The sequence below is a fragment of the Ambystoma mexicanum genome, chromosome 4q (assembly GCF_040938575.1).
Source record: "Ambystoma mexicanum isolate Mex_15411 chromosome 4q, UKY_AmexF1_1, whole genome shotgun sequence".
NCBI classification, from domain to species: domain Eukaryota; kingdom Metazoa; phylum Chordata; class Amphibia; order Caudata; family Ambystomatidae; genus Ambystoma; species Ambystoma mexicanum.
In genome coordinates, this window is record NC_090928.1 from 524,359,499 (window position 1) to 524,381,758 (window position 22,260).

The window sequence follows — 22,260 nt, forward strand, 5'->3', positions numbered from 1 at the left end:
TGATGAATCTGAGAATGTCATCACTCCTTTCCCTGGGATAGCCTCCCCCTATCTGGCCAGGGGACGGCAGCCACTACCTGTTCCTGACCTTGGGGGCAGCTGTATGAGGGAGGACCACCTGGGGTAGGTGACTCCCAGGGAGACTTGATGACATCGTTGGGGGAAAACATGTGCCCTTCTTTCCCCTACGGGGATGTTTCACCAGTCCCTCATGCATTAATGGCATATTGTCAAACTCATTCTCTACCTATGTGTAAGGCTAGTGTGTCTAAACCCCAAACTCCCATTAGGGAGAATATATGAATAGATGGGACAAGGAAGAGGTAGTGAAGATCACTCCCTGCAAAGGTCAGTATCCACTTCCCCCAAGACATTCAGAAACCAATTGCAGAACAACTGACACAAGGAAGAGTGACAGAGTAATGATAAACAGAAGGACCAGGCAGCGAACACTCCGGTCTAGTTGTTGGGAAATTAGTAACCAGACCAGGAATCACCTCGGGAACCATAAGCTTGCTGAGCACCGCATTGAAGGCAGAGATGCCATGGCAGAAGTTGAAAAAGGTAGACCTGGCTAAGGAACGGAGAAGCCAGGGTGAAGGCGGTCCACAGCTTAGAGAGCAAAAACTGTGGGAATTGCGCATCAGGAAAACTGACACCATGGGACTGCAGTGGTGGATGAAGCACAAGCGAAGGCAGTACAGCAAGGGGGAGAGGAATGAAGAGGCACTAGAGACAAGCAGTTAGCCAAGGGAAGAAAGTAGGGTTACCGGGTTGACGGCGAATAAAGGTTGCGGGACATCAGCAACAGAAATAACCAGTGAACATAGAACAAGCAAGTGAGTTAACGGATGGTTAAATAAAGGGAAATGCTTCTCGAGAACGCTGCAAGAGTGTTTATAATGCAAGTTGCCAGTGGGTTATTAAACTCCAACCGGGAAGGAAAGAGTAATTCATATGACAAAGACCTACCAAGCAAATATACTAAATGAGGGTTATGATAGAAGAGTGATCCATAATATAAAGTCCTGGAAGGCAAACAAACCAGGTGAAGCTAAGCGTTTGAGTAATGGCCTGTTCATATAACAAAGTCCTGGCACAAGGGATACCAGGTGAAGTTAAATATTTGAGCAACAAAGTGTTTGTGTAATAAAGTCCTGGCAATAGAGTCTACCAGGTGATCTCTACCACAAAGTATTTATGTAACAAAGCACTGGCAGCAGAGTATACCAGGTGAAGTTAAGTATTTGTGCAACAAGGTGTTTGTGAGATAAAAGTCATGGTAGGAAGGTACACCGGTTGAAGGTGAAACAATTGTGCAACACAGCCTGGCAGAAGTATGAGCAGGTGGAGACAAATATTAAGACTATTGTAAAGATCTTCAAGGAAAGGTCCTTGAATAAATGAACTGTTGGGAAACTATAAAGCGAAGAGGGAAGTCCTTAGGAAAGCACATATTCCTAAAAAACTGTAAAGGAAGAGAAAGCTTGGGGAAGGGAGCCAATACCCCGCAAGAAGTGAGAATACCGAGGGGAGAGAGTAACCCCCTTGGAAGTTGAATAATCTTTTGCTGAACTGGGGAAAGTTGATTTAAGGAGCTCAGGCAAGAAAGATAATACCCGAGAAGAAAGATAATCCTTGGGAAAGAAGTGCAATTCTCATGAAAAAAGCCTTGTTGTTGATTTGGAACTTTTGTGTTGAACTTGAACATTTGAGCACTTGGAGAAGGTAAGTAGTAATCCCCTTTACACCTTTAGAGTTTATTTAGGGTGTGAGTGCCAGAATAGGATTATGGACAAAGGACAGATCTTTTGTTTGGACATCTTGACACTGGACAAACGCCTAAGTTTTTCGTTTGAGGTAGGGAAATCCCTCCTAGAATAGGGATAGTGAAGCATTTTCCAACCCTCATTAATTTACTAAAAGTTTATTACCAAAATTATGTTTCCTCTGTGTCTCATGCCTGGATCCTCAGAGGTCCAAATGGCACATAATATCATTGGGGCCATGGCAGCAAAGGAAATCCCACTTCTGCATCCGGCAATGAAGGCACAGTAAACAGCTTCAGGGAGATGGGGCCTTCATGCAATAATTGTGATCCACTTGCTCTCACTGGATCAGGGAGAAAGCACTGCAGTGGTTTCCTTTTGTCTTCTGTTTGCTGTCTGATTCAGTGGAGCATGAAAGGATGCTGGTGCAGAGCTTTGTTCCTTGAGCAACAGGTCTTCCGGGTGTGTAGGTTTAAAGTTCCAGCAGTACACAAGGTGGCTGGGTAATTACAACACTAAAGGCACAAGTGATCACAGTTCAAGGGTGTTTATTAAACTGTATAGGTAGGTTAGAAAAACGCAAATCTAAATCTAAATCCAAGATGGGAGCAAGCTACGACCATCAAATAATAATAAGACAGTCCTAGTGGCGTCTTGTCACATAAAAGGGCCTGAAACCTATTGCCAATCCTTACAACTAATACAAAAGGAGTGTGGGACAGAGAAAGAAAGAAAGAAAGAAAGAAAGAAAGAAAGAAAGAAAGAAAGAAAGAAAGAAAGAAAGAAAGAAAGAAAGAAAGAAAGAAAGAAAGAAAGAAAGAAAGAAAGAAAGAAAGAAAGAAAGAAGGAAAGAAAGAAAGAAAGACAGACACGTTCACAAATGATAATTCAGGATGTGGTAGCCGGGGTCTCCCTTCCCCATGTTTTGAGCATGGGGACAAGGCGGGATTCTTGTGCTTAGCCCACGCGCAAGCTTTTCCAGCACGAAATGACAGTTCCGCTATCAGGACCTTCGGAGGTTAAGTCTCTTTTCTACAAAAAGTCTCTTTCCTCCGAGGACCTGATGAGTTCAAAATAAGAAAGAAAATGTTCCTTTCCGTATGTAAGTTGGGTTATGACTTTTCAACCCTGGATTCCGGGCTCAGATCTACAAACAGTTCCTAGCGATAACAGGACCTTCGGTGGTTATATCGCTTGCTTCCGACGGCCTGGTATGTTCAAAATTATAAACATAAAAAGCTCCTTTCTGATTGCACTTAGGTGAGGATTCTTCACCCTTGGGTCCCCCTCTTCCTCTTTCTTCAGACCCCTCTCAAATATCAGCATCCTTTCGTCATGTTCACTCTGGCTTGTATTCACAAGATTATATCTGTTGCATTCTTGTGTCGGTGGGTGATGGCTCTTTACACCTAGATCCCCTTCTTCCAGGCTCAGACCTCTCTGGAATAGCAGCCTCCCTCCGTCGGGCTCACTACGGCTCTCATTCACACGCTTTCTCCTTTTACATTCCCTAATCTTTGGGTGCTGGCTTTTCACCCTTGGATCCCCCTCTTCCGGGCTCAGACCCTTCTTGAATGTTAGCCTCCCTCTGTCGGGTTCACTTTGGCTTTTCCTCAAAACAGTTTCACCTGTGGCATTCACAAGTCTTGATGGACATGACTCTGTTGGATTCACGCTTGTCAACACACTGTTCAATGGCTTTTCAGACTTCACCCTGTTCTATCGGCATCCCTCCGTCGGGTTCACGCTTGCCAATTCTTGCAAATCATACAGTTTTCTCTTTTCTCCCTATATAGGATTCATCTCCCTTAGCTTTCCAATCACGTGCAGGTCAAAGACTTTTGACTGTACAGGGGGTTTTGCTAGACCCTTTCATGACCACTTTGACCTTTTCATTGCGATTCTCCTAGGGCCTTCTGGTATCGATAGTTTCAACAAACGTGGGATCAACCAGAGTCTCTCAAATGAGCACCCACGTGGTGCCGGATCCCTCTGCAGCTGGTTTTCCCTTAATGTTAACAATTCTTTGAACATCCTTTAATTTTCCCTTTTGCGACTTTCATTCAACACAGTTCGGTTTCTTATCGGTTCTCCCCTCGACTCACCGGCTGTGATGAACCGCTTGGCTTTTCTTCTATCGTCAAGGACGCCACGGTAGCAAACATCTCTCTCTGTACTGCTTATCAGCGTAGGTGTGCTCCATGTACCGTTGACATCTGCTGCAACACACACTGGCTGGTCTTACAATTCCTTCCACGGAGCCTTTACGGGTTTGGGTCGGAAAGGGCAAGGTCGCTTCTCTCCTTGTCACCCTTTCGATTCTCACTGCCTTTCTCCTCCTCTTCAACTGCCGTGCTTGGTTAACGGTCTTGTCATGCGGTCTACCTTGCTCATAGTGTGCTTTCGCGCTCCACCTTTCATCCCTCTGGGGAAGGGAAAGGGCTGTCAGGTGCGAGTGAATCTGGTCAATAGCCTGACTCTTCATGACCCTTGTGTTGGGATCTGTCAGGTAAACGGCTCTAGTGTTAGCCTGTTGTCTTTTGTGGTATAAGAAAGTGTTTGTGTCGGAAAAGGTGGAGGGGGGTAGAGTGCTTGAGTATCCTACGTGGTAGGCTGGGGAAAAGGTGTTAAAAGAAGGGGGATATCGCGTCTCACCCATCAGTGTCCCACTTCCACTCCTCGAGGACCCCCCCCCCATCCAGGTGATCCTCACGCAGTGGTCCACCCCAGGATCTAAATCCAATAGCGATGGCCGTGTCCTGGCCACCTAGAAGACAGATCCCCAGGGACTAGTAAGGGAGATTCCTTCATGTTTCTCACAGTAAGGGGGGGGGGCTGCCTGTTATCCCTCTTGGGAGGCAATGCGGAAACAACACCCAATAACACCAGGCATCATTCAGAAAAAGGGTCACTCCAATCACACCCAGGCACTTAGGAAGGAATGGCATACACAAAGGAATGGAATTTACACTATTGCAGACAGAAATGGTTTTAGGCTAACTGCAGCTCCCATGTCTGGGACACAGGCATCCAGTGGCCAAAGAGGCACAATGGATTATGCGAGACCTCAAGTCTTTGAGCAAAACAAAGACTACCACAATTTTGTGAACAGGAGGAGGGGATCATAAAAGACCTTGGTTTCTTCCAAGTGGAGCAACTTTACATGCAGCAGAAATCTACCACGAGCATAGGCACATGTCTAACAGAGAGAAAGGGAACCTCTCTAGGACAATATGTAGTATCTTTCGGGTACCACAGACTTAGGAGTCCTAAGGATTTTTAAGGAAGAGCACACAAAACAGAGCCACACTCAGTCAGGCTTTGGATTAAGCTTGGCTGAGATGAAAACAATAATCTAAAACCCCAAAATGCCAGCAAAAAGAACAGGGGCTACGCCAGAGGGTACAAAGTAGGATTTGTAACAAACATACTCAGCCCATTCGGCCCCCCAACCATCACCCCAAGGGACAGGGAGGAGACTTTTTCACAGGCACTAAGTAGATCACCTACAGCAGCACTCCCTGCTCCAACCTTATGTACAGGGATACCTTAAGGGAGACCAAAGACCATGGCCCAAAAGCAAATACAGTTGTTGCACTTTTGTGTAGAGGGGGCCTTGTGCCACAAGGATAAAGAGACGAGAAACTAGGATGCTTACTGAAAAGTGGGTGAGGGGCTGGTCACCTGCTACCTCTCCATTTTCGCAGCAGAGCGGGTGAGCGGCTTAAGAACATGCTTGCCTACACAAACTTTTGGCGACAAGCCCTGGATGGTTGGCGAGCCAAGGGACAAGCAAACTACATATGAAAGTCCCAGTTTATGGATGCAAATCATCAAACATGCATGGAGCTAAAGAATCACCATGACAGTTACTCCTGACCTCAAAATGGTGGTGGCAGCTTGTGTGCCCTCAGTCAGTAGTCCAATTCTCATTCAAGCAAATGGTAATATGGGGAGGTCACACCACCTGAGAATGAGAATAATGAGTGCCGGGAAAACACATCGTCTGAAGGGGAGTCAGGGAAACGAAACTAATGCTGCACTTTGGGGCTAATAGGCAAATGGTCCAACCTATACCAGTCATGAGGAGACTATCAGAAACAGTCATTTAGTGTGGGTATTAGGAAGGAGATTCATAGAGGTCGTGGACCAGGAAGATCGAGTGAAAGCAAGAGGAGCAGTTTACAGAGTCCCTGTCAAGGATTAGAGAGAAGGAACACATGTTGCCAAAAGCCTGCAGGAGGTTCTATAAAATATCCCATTATGAGCCAGAGAGAGCTGAATGAGTAAGTAATTGTTTGCAAGTGTAAGACATTGCAACCATTGATGTTTACATATGTGCTTCATTTCTTTTGTCAGGTTTATTGATGTATATGGTTTTCCTGAGTGTCCAAGACACTGGGCCTCATCAGCCCTTAAATGCAGCGGTAACGCCATTACCGCCGCATTTAAGGGTCCACCCAATCACGAGTCTGGCCCCATTTACCCCCAGCTGCAACTTCTCCTTGTTCACCGTCTCTCTCTCCCTCTATCAGGGGAGTAGGGGCTAGGTCACATTCCAAATGTTTCTTCTCCCTGTGTCAGCACCCAGGCCACTCTTCCAGCTTGTCTCTTTTCTCTGGGCCGGGCCTCAGCCTTCCAACTATTTCACTTTTCCTTGGCACAAGCTCAGTGTTTCCTTTCTGTGGCCTTTCCTTGGCCAAAGCTTTGCTCCTTTCTCTTCATTTTATCTTTTGCCTGGGCTTCTCTCAGCCTTCCATTAGGTAAAAGCTTTGTCCATGTTAATCATTGCTCTCCTCAGTTTCCTTTTGGGTGACAATTTCTGTCCTTTCACTCTCCTAATTCCTTTGGAACACACTGGTTCAGTATTTTCCACTTGCCTGGATCGTTCTGCTAGCTCAGCCCCTCCTTGTTCTCTGGCATGCCTTTCACTGTGATCTTTTCTTGCTTTGGTTGATTACTGTGGTAACCTCTGGAACTAAATACTTATAGTTCGCTGGGCTTTGTTCCTCCTTCCAATTGTTTCTCCAATGTTTCCCTCGCATGAAGGTTCTTCTTTCTTTCTTCTTATTTCCACAGTCTTCGGATTCCTCATGGGTGATCATCTGGTTTCCCCTTTACTTATATTCAAGTTTGGCTATGAACCTTTTTCTCTACCCTCCTCTTGGCTTTCTTTTCTGATGTCTTCCCATTGGTGGTTTTCACCTAATATCACTCCCTTCCATCCCCCTCTTTTCCAGTGTAGCCTCTTTCCTTTATCATCTCTTCTTCTCATGGTTCTGCCATGATCTTTCCTAAATTTCTGTTCACACACTCCCTCGTCTCCTTTCCTTCACTTGTCCTCCTATATTTCCTTCTTGCTTTCCCTCAGCCTCTCCATTGCCTGAAAAAACTTCTTTTATTTCCATCGTTCTTTGTTCTTTTCATGTTGGAGTCCCGGCTCTCCCTTCACACAGTATTGCCACATGCTCTCCTCATTGGTTCTTCCTCCTCCTCTTTTCTATTCTCTCCTGGGATTTTTTCCATTGCACTTTCGGGTCTTCACTTCCTTGTCACTTTTGCCACTTTCTCACAATTTCCGCCTCACATTCCCCTCTCTTCTACTTACTGTACTGTGCTTCAACTTTACATCATTCCTTACAGCTCTTTCTCCCTCTTATTTCCTCATTGTTCTTTTTGATCTGGTCCGCACTGTTTTCTCTCCACCACTTCCTGTGCTTTCCTCTATGCATGTGCCACACTTTCTTCGTCATTCCTACTTCCTGCTGACTGTCCCTTCTTCCTAAGCTCTATCTCCTCCTGTCTCCTTCTCACAGTCTGAAGCCTCCATCCTCCCCCTACCAATTGCTCTTTCTCTTCCCATGCCACTTCTTAAGTGCCCTTTTCGTTACTCCATTTCTCTTTCACTCTCTTTTATTCTGCCTCCCTTCCACTGTGTACTACTTTCTTTATGGTCTGCTCCCTTCAGCTCCTTCCTCTCCTCTCCATTCCTGCATTTTACAGAACAAGCACCTTTGCTTCCGGTCACATTCCCCTTATATTTGTTCCTTCCCTTCTACTCTCAATTTGTGCAGAATTAGACTCACCTTCCAAGCAGGCACTCAGTTTCTACTGCCCATTGTCTCCTCTCTGGTCCACCTTTTCTTCCAGCTGGAACTGTAGTTGCCATTTACCCTTGGCCCTGGGGACCCAGAACATCATTATCTGAGTCCACCATATTGGAACAAGGCAGCTTACTCGAGAAAACCACCCAATCCTCCTTGGGGCCCAAAACCCTAGCGAGTCACCACTCATCCTCATTACGGATCCGCTAGGCCCTCGTCCCCTTACTGAGCTCAAGTGGGCCTGACCTAACAACTTTGAATGGCAGCTGGGGATAGACTTGTCACTTTTGCAGATATCTGAAGGACAAAACCGCACCCAGACAGGTAAGGCATTTTCCATGGCCGTGACTGCTAACTATGCGGGGACCGAGAACTCCCCCACTATGATTAAGGCTCAGGCCTCGGGGACACATGCCAGTCCTAAATCTGTCTTCAGCCCTAGGATGAAAGCTGTCCCTTCATCACAAAGCTTAGCCCAGAGCCTGGCTGGAGCCAGAGAACCATTATGAGAAGGAAATCATCAAGAGCCTGTTGCAGGTTCAATCACAAGAAAGTGACCCTTGGCTGGAGGGTGAGAATAACCTTGGTGTGAAAAGACCCAAGCAAGGGTGCAATTCTTGCTGATAATTATTTTGGGGATGCCCCGAGGAAAGGGGGAATCACGAGTACCTGCAAGTATGAATGTGCAGTTTCTACATGCCAGTTGCCAGGGAAGGGGACCTGTATGTGGATGGTCATAATATCTGGGCCAAGAAGCAACTCGAGGACAAGCCAAGAAAGTGTGCTGTGGCGCTATGAACACCATGTGATTCTGACAGACATGAAGATGAACAGCAGGAGGATTTCGTTATTTTGCAGACCACAGCATTGGACTTGGACTACGGCACTGGGTCCTCTTACGTCAGACCATCACACTTGTTTAGTTATCTTTTCAATCCGACTCGATTTGACAGGATGCCCTTCTTGAGGTTAGTTCCACTGATACACTCTCTCGGCATTCGTTCAACCCTTCCTATGTGAATCGACAAAGTGTTGAGCCTCATATCTTGTGTGTTGAGGGTTAGGTTATGTTATTGCCTCACCAGGGCACCTCTGAGAATTTCTAGTCTAGAGGCCTCAATAGACGGGCATCCCTCGGCATTGATACAGCATCATGCACCACATCTGTAGGATTATTTGGTATCACTGCTGCATGCAGCTCTGGTCTCCAAAGGAGATTCAGTCAGAGTTGCTCAATAACATAGCCTCTCTTCTGTTTTTTTTATTAAATGAATGAATCATTGTTAGAACCTCATTTCTCTCTTTCTAGTATTTTGGTAAGGGGGGATGAAAGACCAAACAAGAATTGCTGGTCATAAGAAAGAAATCAAATTACATTTGGATATCTGATTCCCTGTACACAATGTGTGAATAAGGGTCTGCGAAAAAAGCGACCAAAGGAATCCATATCCACCAAGGTTTTCAGGCATATTCGCACAACTGGGACACTGAAGTTCAAATGACCACCAATCACACCAAGTGTCACGGTATGGTCGCACACATGTGTCACTTACTCCTCTTTTTTCAATTAGTGAAAGGGACTGACACTGCCTGCTGTAATAAATATCCACGGAAGGGAAATGGCCAAGGCAGTAGAAAACAGGATCGCAAATTGAACATGGATGGAAAGCTCAAAACAAGTAAAGACCAGGATAAAGCAGTCTAGAACTCTGGCAGCAACCAATGGCAAGGAAAGTGATGCAATGCACATCTTCCCTCTCACCAGCTAAACAAATAGTTTACTCTACCCATGTGACAGAAGAGGACGCACGCACCATATTGAAACAGGAAAGAAACACCTGCACACATACCATCAGATAGATTGGAACAGTTGCACTAAACCAGCAACAGATATCTTACATTATCTAACTAATCATCTTATTTCCACTCAGACCAATATCTGCATATCCTCCTTTAAGCCAAACGATTACACGATGGGAAAGATACTCACGTAAACCACTACCAAGAGTACGTAATTATTTAACGCAGGATCAGCATGCCAAAGTTCAGTGTCTGATGCATCATCCAGGGCTCCATGCTCAAAGCTGTGAAGATGTTTCGGATCCCCTAGACCACCATAATGCTCTGTGTGTCCCAGGCCACCATATCTAACTCATTGGGCTGCCAGGCAGCACCTGATGCGTGGGCTTGCCATGCTAGTACAAAGGCAGACATAACGATAACTTGTAATTAATATTTTTTGTGTTATAGTTTAAAAAAAATTAAACTTTACACAAGACTTAAAATAACAAAGGAACAATTAATACACAGTACAAAAACAAGTCTAAATACAGATACAGAAACATTCATGGTCGAAAGGAATGAAAAACAGGCATTTAAAATCTATCCACATATAGTACATCCTTTCAGCTGATAATTGTCTATACAAAAATTGGGGTAACAGCCTAAAGAGTTATACCCAATCTAACTTCAACTCTCAGCCAGATGGTATATAGTGCTGTCAACAGGCGCATACTGTTGGAATTCATACAATGGTGCCAGAAAAGATCGTCCTTAGTATACATACTTTCATGAACAAAGCTATCAAGGAGGGGAGTAAAAGTGTTGGCCATTTCAGAGCATTCAGTCAAAAGGTGCTTTGCAGTCTCCAGCTGATCTTGAGTTTTACATAGACGGCATATACGCAGCTCAGCAACAATCTTGTCTTTTCTCCCCGTGGTCATCATAGTGGGTAGTTGCTCCAATCTGAGCAATAAAATAAACCGTCCAAGTCTGGCTGAAGGGCAGATGTTCAGATATCTCTGGGGTTTCTTAAATACATACAGTCTATATTGCACAAATTGATAACTTCTCAGGCTCCTAAGATGTTCAAAATTCTCTAACCAGTCCCAGAGATCTATACGTTTGCTCAGAGCTCTATTTACTTCTTCTGAATTGGAACCGTCCCTAGATAGCCAACCTATTTCGTGAAACAGATCAGTCATCTGATCAATAGTTGAGCAGACCGGGTGCACCTTATCCATTTCCTGAAATACAGCTGTTAACAATCCATTACTAGTGTCACGGGTCATTTTTAGATATAACAAGGCCTGCTTCTTCAGTACTAATGCCTTTAAAGAAGTCAAGCCATGTTCCAATCTAATAATGGCCATAGGGACACAGGGAGGCAGGCCAAGGATGCAACGCCAAAATCTACCTTCTATCACCTGTAACCACTTTAAATCAGACTCAAGGAGGGCTTCCAGTCCATAAATTATGGCCGGGGAAAATACTTGTACATAAAGTTGGCGAGTACCCCACAGAGTAAAGCCACCCTGTTTAACTGTAAACCTATAGAACAGGGCAGTCAGTTGTGCCGCTCTAATACTACGCAATTGTTTACAGGCCACATAGTCACCAAATACTTCAAAGTCAATGCCCAAATATCGATACTGGGGAACGTAGGAACTATTCACCAAGCCTGCTGTGAGTTGCCACAGGATACCTTCTTTTTTGTGTATCTCATGACCTTTGTTTTTCTTAAGTTAATACTAAGGCCATTTACCTCCGCATACTCCCACAGCGCAGCCGCCGATCTACGCATCCCACTGATGGTATAGTCAAATATCACCAAATCGTCTGCGTACGCTAATACTGGACCGATGGCTTTACCAATTTTAAGGGGCAGTTGCTAGCAGCAGTTATTGTTTCTGGAATATCAAACATACAGGTTGTACATTAGAGGTGCTGTGACGCAACCTTGTTTTACTCCCCTATTTTGGGCAACTTTATCCGTTGTATGACCTTCCAGCTTCAGTTTGACTGAGGTATTTTGGTGTAAGAGTCTTAGACAGTATATTAAACCTTCCAGACATCCCATTAGTTGCAATTTTCTTCACAGACGGCTTCTAGGTATAGAATCAAAAGCCTCTGTGAATCCTATGTAAAGGGCATATAATGGGGCAGCCCCTCCTCTTAGTGCTCTAGTTCGTAAAATGTCCATTACCATAATATTATGGGCGGTAGAATATCCCTGTCTGAACCCACTTTGGAATTTAGACAGTAGACCAGAACCCTCAGCCCACGATTGTAGCTCATTCAACAAAAGTGAGGCAAATATCTTCCCTGTGGCGTCTAGCATTGAAAGCAACCTATAGTTGCTTGGATCGAGTCGGTTTCCCCTTTTGAACACGGGGATTAATATTGCCGTTTGCCATGAGTGGGGTATTTTACCAGATTTTAAAACTTTCTCAAATAATATGCCTAACAGGCTTGCCCAGAACTCAGGGTACGATTTCATAACAGCATTGGCCAATCCGTTAGGGCCCGGTGCTCGTGAGGCTTTTATCGCTTTAATTTTCTTCAGAATGAGTTCATGTGATGTGGAAAACGGGGCATCTACTGGGGGACTGCCCAGTATTGTTAATTCCTCATCCTCTGTGTTTCTATTTTTCAGGAATTTTACCCACACTCTAGCTTCAATGGAGTTAGCTAGTGCCCCCCTCTGAATACCTCGAGCCTCACCCAAGAGGGACCAGATGTTACGGGTCTTACCTTCACATATGGCCTTGACCAATCTTTGCCAGGAGAGTACCTTGTCCGCCCTTTTTTTTGTTGCCTTAATGGCCGCCCTGTACCTATTTTTAATCTCTCTGATTTGTAGAAAATATACTTCTCCATGGGCTATGGTTTTTTTGGCCTTTCGTAGCTCTGCTCTGAGATTGCGTTTCATGTCTCTGATCATTTTGTCGAATGGCGTTTTTTTCCCCTCGGGGCCCAACATCAACCCCATAGGAGCCGCTGCATGTTTACCTACGAAAGTATAGATCCAATCCTCTATGGAGTCAATAGACATTGCATTAAAATTAGACAACTTGTTGAATTCTACTGCCCCCAGAGCTTCAACTGCGAGTGATATATTTTTATCCGACTAGGAAATCCTGGTACCCGCTATATTGGTTTTCACCATACCTAAATTGCTGGATAATAACTGTCCTCTGGGAATAACCATCACAGTTTTCAAAACCGCATGGTCACTCCATTCATTGGAAATAACCCTCATGTCTTCTACCTGTTCTTGGAGCCTAGGACATACAAATACATAAGTCCAGCGTACTATAAGAGCTACCATTTGACCATGTATGTTGCCCAGGATGGTCACTGGTAGTTCTGCCATTAAGCATTGCCATATCCCAGGACTCAAACAGGTATTCCCATGCTCCACCCTCAAGCGCTTTTTTATTGTGGACCATAGTTCCCATATCTTTCAGTTTAGGGTTCAGCATTTTACACTCCCGCCCTGTCATATGGCAGTTAAAGACTCCAACAACCATTATCCCTGCGTCAGTAGTTACAGACAGCCAATTCGCCAACAAATCCTGGAGCGCGTCTTGCAATTGTTCACTTAATATCATCCCAGGTGGATTATATAGGCGCACCAACAAAAATGAGCCCACAGGGTCCTTACCCTCGAGGATCACTTCGACTGCAATCAAATTGCTTTCAAGGTTGCAGGCAATCTGCCTCGAACCTAGAGTGTTAGTCACACCTATAATCAAGCCACCATATGGCCTGCCTTTTTCACCTCTTTTGGCAGCCGAATGATACAACTTATAGCCATCTAAAATTAGTGGGTCTAGGGCCCATATCTCTTGTAGACAGAAGCAGCTGCATTTGTCAAGCAATTTCGTGGAGCCCTCCGATGAGAGGAGGTGCGCAAAACCCCGGCAGTTCCAAGATAGAATGGATAGATCTCATTGTTTAGATAGAATCTCAGGGAGAGCATCTACCAGCGATTTCAACACTTGTTGTACATCAGATGCTTCTATCTTCTTATCCTTTGGTATAGTTGAACAATCTGCAATTACCAGAGGAGTAGCTGCGTCTTCCTCCGGGCAACTCGAATCTATTTCATTTAGATTGGCATCCACTTCCACATCCACTGTTTTTAATTCCTCTTTATAACTTCTTAGCAATTCTGCAGTAGCTAAGAACTTGCAGAGTAATACGGAAACTTTAGGGTTAGGGCCTTTCAGGGGTTCCACAAATTGAAAGTCGTCTGATTTGAGGACCCGCAGTTGTAGAACGGAGTAAAGTCTAGTCAAAAGTTCAGAGCGTGATAGCCATTTGTTGTCCTTACTCTGATATAGATTCTTAATCAGACATATACGGCTTCCTTTCGTTTCCCTTATGTTGTCCATGGTTGCGGCTGCTTTAGTTCCTGGATCTTCTAGCACTATAGGTTGACTTAATGCCATATCCATCTCAGTGGCGTCACAATTACACGCCTCTTCCGTCTCCACGATCACTGTCTCTTCTTCCAACTCGTGTTCGGCGGCTTGTTCAGGCAATAGCCAACTGGTGAGGTAACCGTCGCTGGCTGCCTTCCTTTTCTTAGCTCTTGCTAGTCTTTTCCTACTCTTCTTGGTGGGGATTCCCATTGGATTCTGCTCTGACATGGTTGGTAGCGTGGCGCTGACTCTTTTGCCCTTGCCAGCCCTTCTTGCTAATCTCTTTTGTTTTTTGGAGAAAAATGGATCAGGACTTCCCACCTCCTGATCAATCTCCAAATGTTGTTGCTCTTCGGATTAATTTGCAATATGGATGGCTTCAGAAAGATTTGCTTCTACATCTTCAGCAGGTGTTGATCTCTCCTTTTCTCCCATAATTCAAGCGTCTGTATTGGCAAGGATTCGTCCCGTCATTTTAAGCAAAATCTTGAGCGCAAATTGTAGCGAAGCAACTGATGACTGGATCGCAGCTATTTCAGCTGCCCCTGCATATGATTTATCTAAGCACTCTATTTCGACGTCGGGATCGTCCTCCATTGAGACCATTGCTAGGTTTGGTGAGATCTATCCAGACCTCCTCCCACAATAGATATCCCTGGAGGTGTGGTCATCGGTCTGTCTGCCTGTGTTCCACTGTTGTTGCTCAGCCTTGCTTCTGGTTGTGGTGTCATACTTCTTTGGATGTTTAGACATAGATCTAATAATGAATTATTATCGATGTCATCAAAATTTGACACACTCAATAGGGCTTTTTCGCGTTGAACAGGTGTATCTTCCTCAATCGTAGTGGAATTTATTTCAGGAGGTGGGTTTGGAGGGAGGAATGTGGTAATTGCACCTTTATTAAGAGAAGAAGTTTTATTTACTTTTATTTTAGATTTTGACTTTACCATTTCAGCCTCCTTGTTAACAGAGCCCCGGGTAGTTACCCTCGCCTTGCTTTTTCTTGGGTTGTATGCGGTGTGATTCTGGTCCTTTCCAGATTGCATTGGGTAGCCCACTAGATATTCCCCCTGCAGTGGGCAGATCTGGTTTCCCAGGCGCTTAGACACCTGCAGGCTGTCGATCTCAGTTAGCTGGGTTCTGTCAACAGCGTTCACTTTACCACAACCCGTTACCGTTCCAGTTGTTCACTTGGTGGAGTCCCAGTGATCACCATTAAGACAAGGCAGAGATAGAATAAGCCGCCCTAGGTGTCACTTTTAGATATTCACTTACACTCCCTCAAAATATAGGTTCTGCACCCACACCCACCTCTTATCACTAGGTATCGGGAGGGCGGGCAGCGGGGGGAACTAGGGAGGGGTGATGGGAGGAAGCAAGAGGGAGGAAAAAGTGGGAGAGGGGCCGGAGGGGGTGGGGGGATTTTCGTCTGTGTCTAAGTACTATTAGTACTGTGCCCTCAAAATGCTGGCGAGTTGCCCAATAGGCTGATTCCTCAAGTTATAGAAACTTACAGCATATCTCTTGGGCCAAAACAGGTGACCCACCACGGCACGGGGACGTCCTAACAGCCTTTGTAAATGCCTCCTTTACCACAGGGAAAGTCTCTGCCTCCCTCAAGGAAGCGTGGGTCCGCCCTCTTCTAAAAAAGCCATCGCTCAATCCCACCTCCCCCAACAACTACAGACCCATCACCACTGTCCCCTTCCTCCTTAAAATACTGGACAAAGCAGCCTACCTGCAGGTCCAACACTTCATTGAAGAGAACAAACTCCTTGGACTCCGCCAATCTGGCTTCCGCCCCAGACATGGAACCGAAACAGCCCTACTTGACCTGAAAAACCAGATGGACGATGCAAGAGACTTGGGTAAACCAGCACTTCTCCTACTCCTCGACCTCTCAGCGGCATTCGACCTCGTTGATCATGGCGTCCTATGCCACCATCTCTCCACCACCGCCAAATTCTCCCCAGAAGCCACAGCGTGGATCACCTCCTTCTTACAAGACAGAACCCTGCAAGTATTCTCGGACCTAGCCGCCGCTTCACCTACCATTATACTCTGCGGGGTGCCCCAAGGCTCCTGCCTCTCCCCCACGCTATACAACATCTTTACACGCCCCCTCTTCCTCATCCTCGACGCCATGGGCATCTCCTACACCAATTACGCTGACGACACACAGAGCCTCCTCACTCTCACAGGTAACTACACCACTGACTCCCTGACCCTCAACAACCTCTACAACACCATCCAAGCCTGGATGGCAGACAACGGCCTATGCTTCAACTCCGACAAAACGGAACTCCTCCTGGTAGGTTCTCCCGACACCCTAAAAAATCTAGATGCCCAATTCAGCCACTTCACCATTGACTCCATTAAAATTCCAGTTTCCGACTCTGTCAAAACTCTGGGAGTTTACCTGGATTCCAGCCTATCCATGGACAGACAAATCAACGCAATAGCCTCTGCAGCTGCATATCATGCCAAACTTATCAATGCAGTCAGACCCTTTCTATCCAAATAGAATTGCACCAACATAGCCAGAGCCATCACCGGCTCTAGGCTAGACTACTGTAATGTACTCTTTCTAGGAACCTCCAATAAAAACTTAGAGAGATTACAAGTAATACAGAACAATGCGCTCCGGGCAGCCCAAGGCATTGCAAAAAGAGAACACATCTCTGAGGCCAGAAAACTAGCCCACTGGCTCCCAATAAAAGAAAGGATCTTATTCAAAGCCCTTACACTGACCCACAAGTGCATCCACCTCACTGCTTCTGCATACCGTCTCCTCCACCAGGCCAACCAGATCACCGTATACCAACATGCTCTCGGTGCCACGAGTAAAAAAAGCAAAAGCGGGCGGATCCAGCTTCCCTTATCTCACGCCCTCTCACTTGAATGCCCTACCACCCACTATCCGTGGCGAGGCCTGCCTCACCACCTTCCGCAAAACGTTGAATACCACCCTCTTCTCATAAGGCCAGACACACCAGCATGAATACTTTCATGTATACAGTATTATATGACCAAAAGCAATATCTGTAACAACATTATGTTTTCCTGCTTCATTCACAATGTGTCAACAACCGCTACCATGCCTGTACCATGTAACTAAGTTTATTGCAAGTAACAGCGCCTCAATGCCCCTGGGCTGCTTGCGCGCTATATGAATGTAAATAAATAAATAAAGTACCTCTCCGCCCCCCTGCAGGACCAAAGCAGGACCAAGGCAGGACCAAGGCAGGACCAAGGTGACCCGCGCACCAAGTACCGATAATCTGGTACAGCAGGTCGCACACCTTACCAATTCTGTGGGGGGTCCCTGGGGCTGGCCCCTGATGTGGCGCAGGTGCTCTTTGCCGTGGTTAACAGCCCTCACACGGGCCTCTCACGGCTCGTGGCCCACACACAGCTCAATGTGCAGGGTGCAAGGTGCTGATGTCCGTGTCTCACTCCGTGTCTCGCTGTCTCGCTGCTCGCGTAGTCCTCGCACAGCCCCGGCTGCTGTTGTCCACGACTCGTAGCTCGCCTCCCACAAGCAGTTAGAGTAAAGGACCTACAACCTATGTTGCGTCCGCTGACCTCGTCAAGCTGCACCATGTTCGGAGGCTCACGTAAACAGAGCTGAGTGGCCGCTTCCGACGAGCATAAAAAAAAACGATAACGATAACAAATGAAGGTTGGTGGCTATAAAGTGACCAATAAACTAACCACTGGCAACTGATCTTGGCAACCCTGCAGACCATTGTTTTTCAGCCTGCCATGTCATTACAGAAAGGGAAATACCATATGTAAATCAAGCCTGGTCCCTCCCAAAAAGTGGCAGTCAATCCTGAACTGCTGGGTCACATCCCTTTTGCATGAGACCACGAGCAACCTCAGGCGTGTGTCAGCCTGATTGAGCATCATCAGTGATGTGCAGCTTGGATCTCTAGGCACAGCAGGTTTGGGACCCACATCTGGGTAAACCCAGCCAACTCAGATTTGCAAATGGAAAACTGAGGTTGATGGCTGGAAGATTATGCTCTGTATTGGTCTGCCAGACTAAAAAATGATGGCCTCGAGGCTTGCCCAGAGCAAGTCCAGACATTGTGATTGAGTCAAAACCGTCCAGACATCAACCTTACATTTTGTAAATTTCACCCTTAGTGGGACGGGTATGCCCAGATGTGGGACCTGAGCCTATGTTGCCTAGAGACTGAAACTGCACTAAATTGATGATGCTCAAAGAGATTAAAAAACATGGTGGGTTGCTTATGGTCTCGTACAGAAGGGATAAGACCTGCAGTTTGGACTGGACTGCCTCTTTTCGGGTGGGACCAAACCAGATTTGCATGCGATCTTTCCCCTTCTGTCATGGCACAACAAGCTGAAAAAAAAGTGGTCTGCAGGGTTTCCCAGAGCAATGACAGAGGTTATGAATCATTCAGAAGCATCCAGCCATTAACCGTCAGTTTTGAAGGCAAAGCAATTAGTCATCTGGATTTCTTGGTGGCCAACTTGATAAACCCCCCCCCCCCTCCCCGACCCCGCCCCGCCACCACATCCACACAGGATTGATGCTGGACCCCATTACAGACATTGTTTGCACGGTGATGTGAGACATGGCCTGCGGAAGGAACATTTTCCACAGAGAAACATGTATGATAGGCAACCTATCTACTAGCATGAAAAGGAACAACCCTCCCAAAATACAACCCTTTAGGAGCACCCAGGACCCAGACATCCCACAGTATAACCCCACAGCCCTGTGCAATGTTGCACCTTTGCACCACTGCACCACAACCATCCATGCATCTCCCAGTCACGTGATAGATCCCTGGGCCTCACAGTCCACAAATCCCAAAACTACTTCTGATGCAACTGATCCTTTCATCAGGACTAAACACATGGAGAGAGGGAAACTGAAAAGTCAAGTAAGGCCATTCCAAACTTCTACAGGTAAAACTGTAACTGTTAATAGGAAAGGATGCAGATAACATATCGTCTTTGCAACATAAGCAATTTGACCTGGCGTTTGGTGGAAGACGGTTTCACAGAATCTACCACCTTCATGATATCTGGACCCATGTAACAGAAACTTGGTGACAGGATGGTGCAATATGCACAGTACAAACCTGCATGAGTGCCAGAATTGCACTGCACATGCGCAAGCGTCGCTAATACGGGCCCTAGGGTACCCAAAGGACTTATTTCCTCCCTTGGTAATTCTGTTTTTGGGACACCTAGATGAATTATACCATCCTATGAATAATTACAGTTATTCTGCCCTGTTCTCCTGCAAGTTAACCACAGCTTTTCCACGCAGCTGCAGATCTTTGACGAGTTCTGGGTGGAGGTTTGGTTTTAGGACCACCTCAGCACCTCTTTGCGTTTCCCAGTGCATCCTCTGGTGAACTGTGCTGTACTCTGCAAATCTATACTTTGCTTTTAGAACTTGTTCACAGAGAGAGGGTGGCTACACTGCGAGGTACAGTTACTACTATGTGGCCTTCAGGTGTGGTGGCTTGCTGAGAGTATAGTGAGGAGAGCAACAAAAGGAGGGATGGTGACCCTGTGACCTTGAAACCACAGTCAGGTGAATAATGTGTTGCTGAGAGTATATCCAACAAGTCCCCAGCGAGCACAAGCCAAGCCAAAGTTTTTAAATGATGGTACACTGGACTACAACCTATTTCATGTTTCATCAATTATGTTATTTTCTGAACCTTAAAGGTTTACTCAATTAAATCAGGGCCTGCACTTAACCACAAGAAACGGGTAACTTTGCAGTCGCTAGAACAGTGGCTGGTTGCAAGTTACTGATAGCTGGTGTTTCAAAGGCCTGCTGGTCCCCATCACCTTTTCAGAGCACCTTGCATCTTACGCATGTCAGCCTATTAACTGTACCATATCTCTTACTATCCAATTAGGTTCCTTAATTGAAGCTTTTAAAACTGCAAAGAACATATTGTGTTAGTGTTTAATAGGATGAGCGTGAAAAGAAGCAGAAGCACTGCACTTGGAAACTCGCCTCGTTTCGTGCTCTTGGTCAATGCAGAACAGCTGAATACAGAATGCGCTCAGATCGCCTTTGTAGATAGGGCGGAATACGTCTTTCGTCTCCGTGTCGCTGGCATGTGTCCCCGGGGGCTGCGCGTCCACACCTTGGGTGACATCAGCGGCTACACTCGATGCCCGGCTCGACGATTCCTCCTGCTGAAAGAAGAGACAAGGGACTTACCAAAAGCCACACATTTCTGGCGACAACACGCACATACGCAGGCGTCCGAGGGCCATCATTACCTTGGAAGCCTTCTGTTTTGAGAAAACACTTTGAGTAATGGCAGAGGACAGGGGGACTGGTTAGTGGAAAGAATTATGTTACAGTTTTCAAATGGCTGGTATCAGCTTTGGTAAATGTGGGCTAGCTGGGTGATAAAATGCATATTACAAACAACTGTAAACAATCGACCCTTTGCTAGTGGTCTCGCATACACTTTCGAGCCTTCATACTATATGTCCGTGTTTGAATATATAGTGGAATCAGTCGCGGAACGACCATTGGGAAGGCCGGGCTTTAGCCCCCACCCTAAATTCTGGGTTATGTTGACTTGGCCTCGCTCACCTACACAGCCCTTCGCAGGCAGAGCAGAAGGCGGATGTAAATGGTACCTGGGGCTGCGCTGCTAACAAAGGCCAGACATTACTTTTCTAACGTATTTCACCGTTAGCATTTAAGCCTTTCATATGCTTACACAACTACTTTCCTAAAGCATTTCACTGTTAGCATCTAAGCCTTTCATATGCTTACACAACTACTTTCCTAAAGCATTTCACTGTTAGCATCTAAGCTTTTCATATGGTACACAATTACTAATCTAAATCATTTCACTGTTAGCAACTAAGCTTTGCATATGCTTACACAACTACTTCTCTAAAGCATTCACTGTTAGCAACTACGCTTTGCATATGCGTACACAACTACTTCTCTAAAGCATTCACTGTTAGCAACTACGCTTTTCATATGCGTACAAAACTACTTCTCTAAAGCATTCACTGTTAGCAACTACGCTTTTCATATGCGTACACAACTACTTCTCTAAAGCATTCACTGTTAGCAACTACGCTTTTCATATGCGTACACTTGCATGCAATTGAAATCATGATGAAGTGTTAGCATTTGTATGTAAGGGGAGTGCTTGGAAAGGTGTAAGAGGACAGGAGACAACTAAGTATCTTTAAATTGAAGATGTGAAGGGAAGAGTTCTGGCTGCTATTAACATTGAAGCTTCACTGGAAGAATCTCACTAGACTGTATAAAGTGAGATGTCCTACACAGCACATTTGGTCAAGAATGCCCACAGAAAGAAAGTGACTCAGAAAATAATTACTTTTTAAAGCTGTGTTTCTATTCAAGAGCTCTGCTAGTTTAAGATGAAAAGAACACTCTGGCTTGAATGGGAGGATACTGCTGCTGGACATGCACAATGAAGCAGCAGCACATGAAAGCCAAGCACACACCAACCACACCCAAACCACTGCATCACTGTGCTGGCAAGTACCAATAGACATGTGCGTATTGTCCCTCAATCCAATCACGTTTAGAGGCAATGTCAGTGGCCTGATGTGCTTTAAATTGCACACGTTGCCGCTAATTTGGCACTAGCTCCCACAAGCATGCCTTGGCAGAGAACTCCATCACACAAGCACGTTTGCCCCTCCTCCCAGAGTCTCTGCATGTAGCCCCTCTCCCAACATTTGTGGGGGTTAGCCCCTTCCCTCAAAGGTTTAGGCTAGTTATGCAACCAAGTGTAAATATTGGTAGAAAACAAAAGACAGTAGTTGGAAACATGTTTTACGCAGGCGATCCCTCTAAACAGTTAAACTAGTTAAATGAAGCCAGCATTGGTCCCCCACATATGCGTGTTTCGTGTATTACTTTCTTGGTACTGCTACCAGAGTGAGACAGTTTTGTAATCGGAAACTATCTGCAATTGCTTTCACAACTCCCAACGTTCCAGATGTAAACACTATGACTGGCCATTTCTAAGCATCCTGTACTTCAATAACTCAACTAAAAATCATTTCTGTACAGTTCATGCCAGTTTTGACATTGTCCCAGATCCCAAGGGCAGTGCAGACCAGTGGCTTATGGGGCTGAAGACCTCCTAAACATTTGAAAACCAGTAT

At 45.7% G+C, this 22,260-nt stretch overlaps 1 protein-coding gene and 1 long non-coding RNA gene across 2 annotated transcripts in view; one reads left to right on the top strand and one right to left on the bottom strand.

Moving 5' to 3' along the window:
- CFAP61 (cilia and flagella associated protein 61) overlaps positions 1-22,260 on the bottom strand; it is a 2,971,729-nt gene that overhangs the window by 2,116,308 nt on the left and 833,161 nt on the right. The window contains exon 11 of the mRNA XM_069608074.1: positions 20,102-20,286. Coding sequence (XP_069464175.1) covers positions 20,102-20,286 — 185 coding nt within the window. The remainder of the gene's footprint in view (positions 1-20,101; positions 20,287-22,260) is intronic.
- LOC138467814 (uncharacterized) overlaps positions 1-22,260 on the top strand; it is a 213,852-nt gene that overhangs the window by 103,361 nt on the left and 88,231 nt on the right. The window lies entirely within an intron of this gene.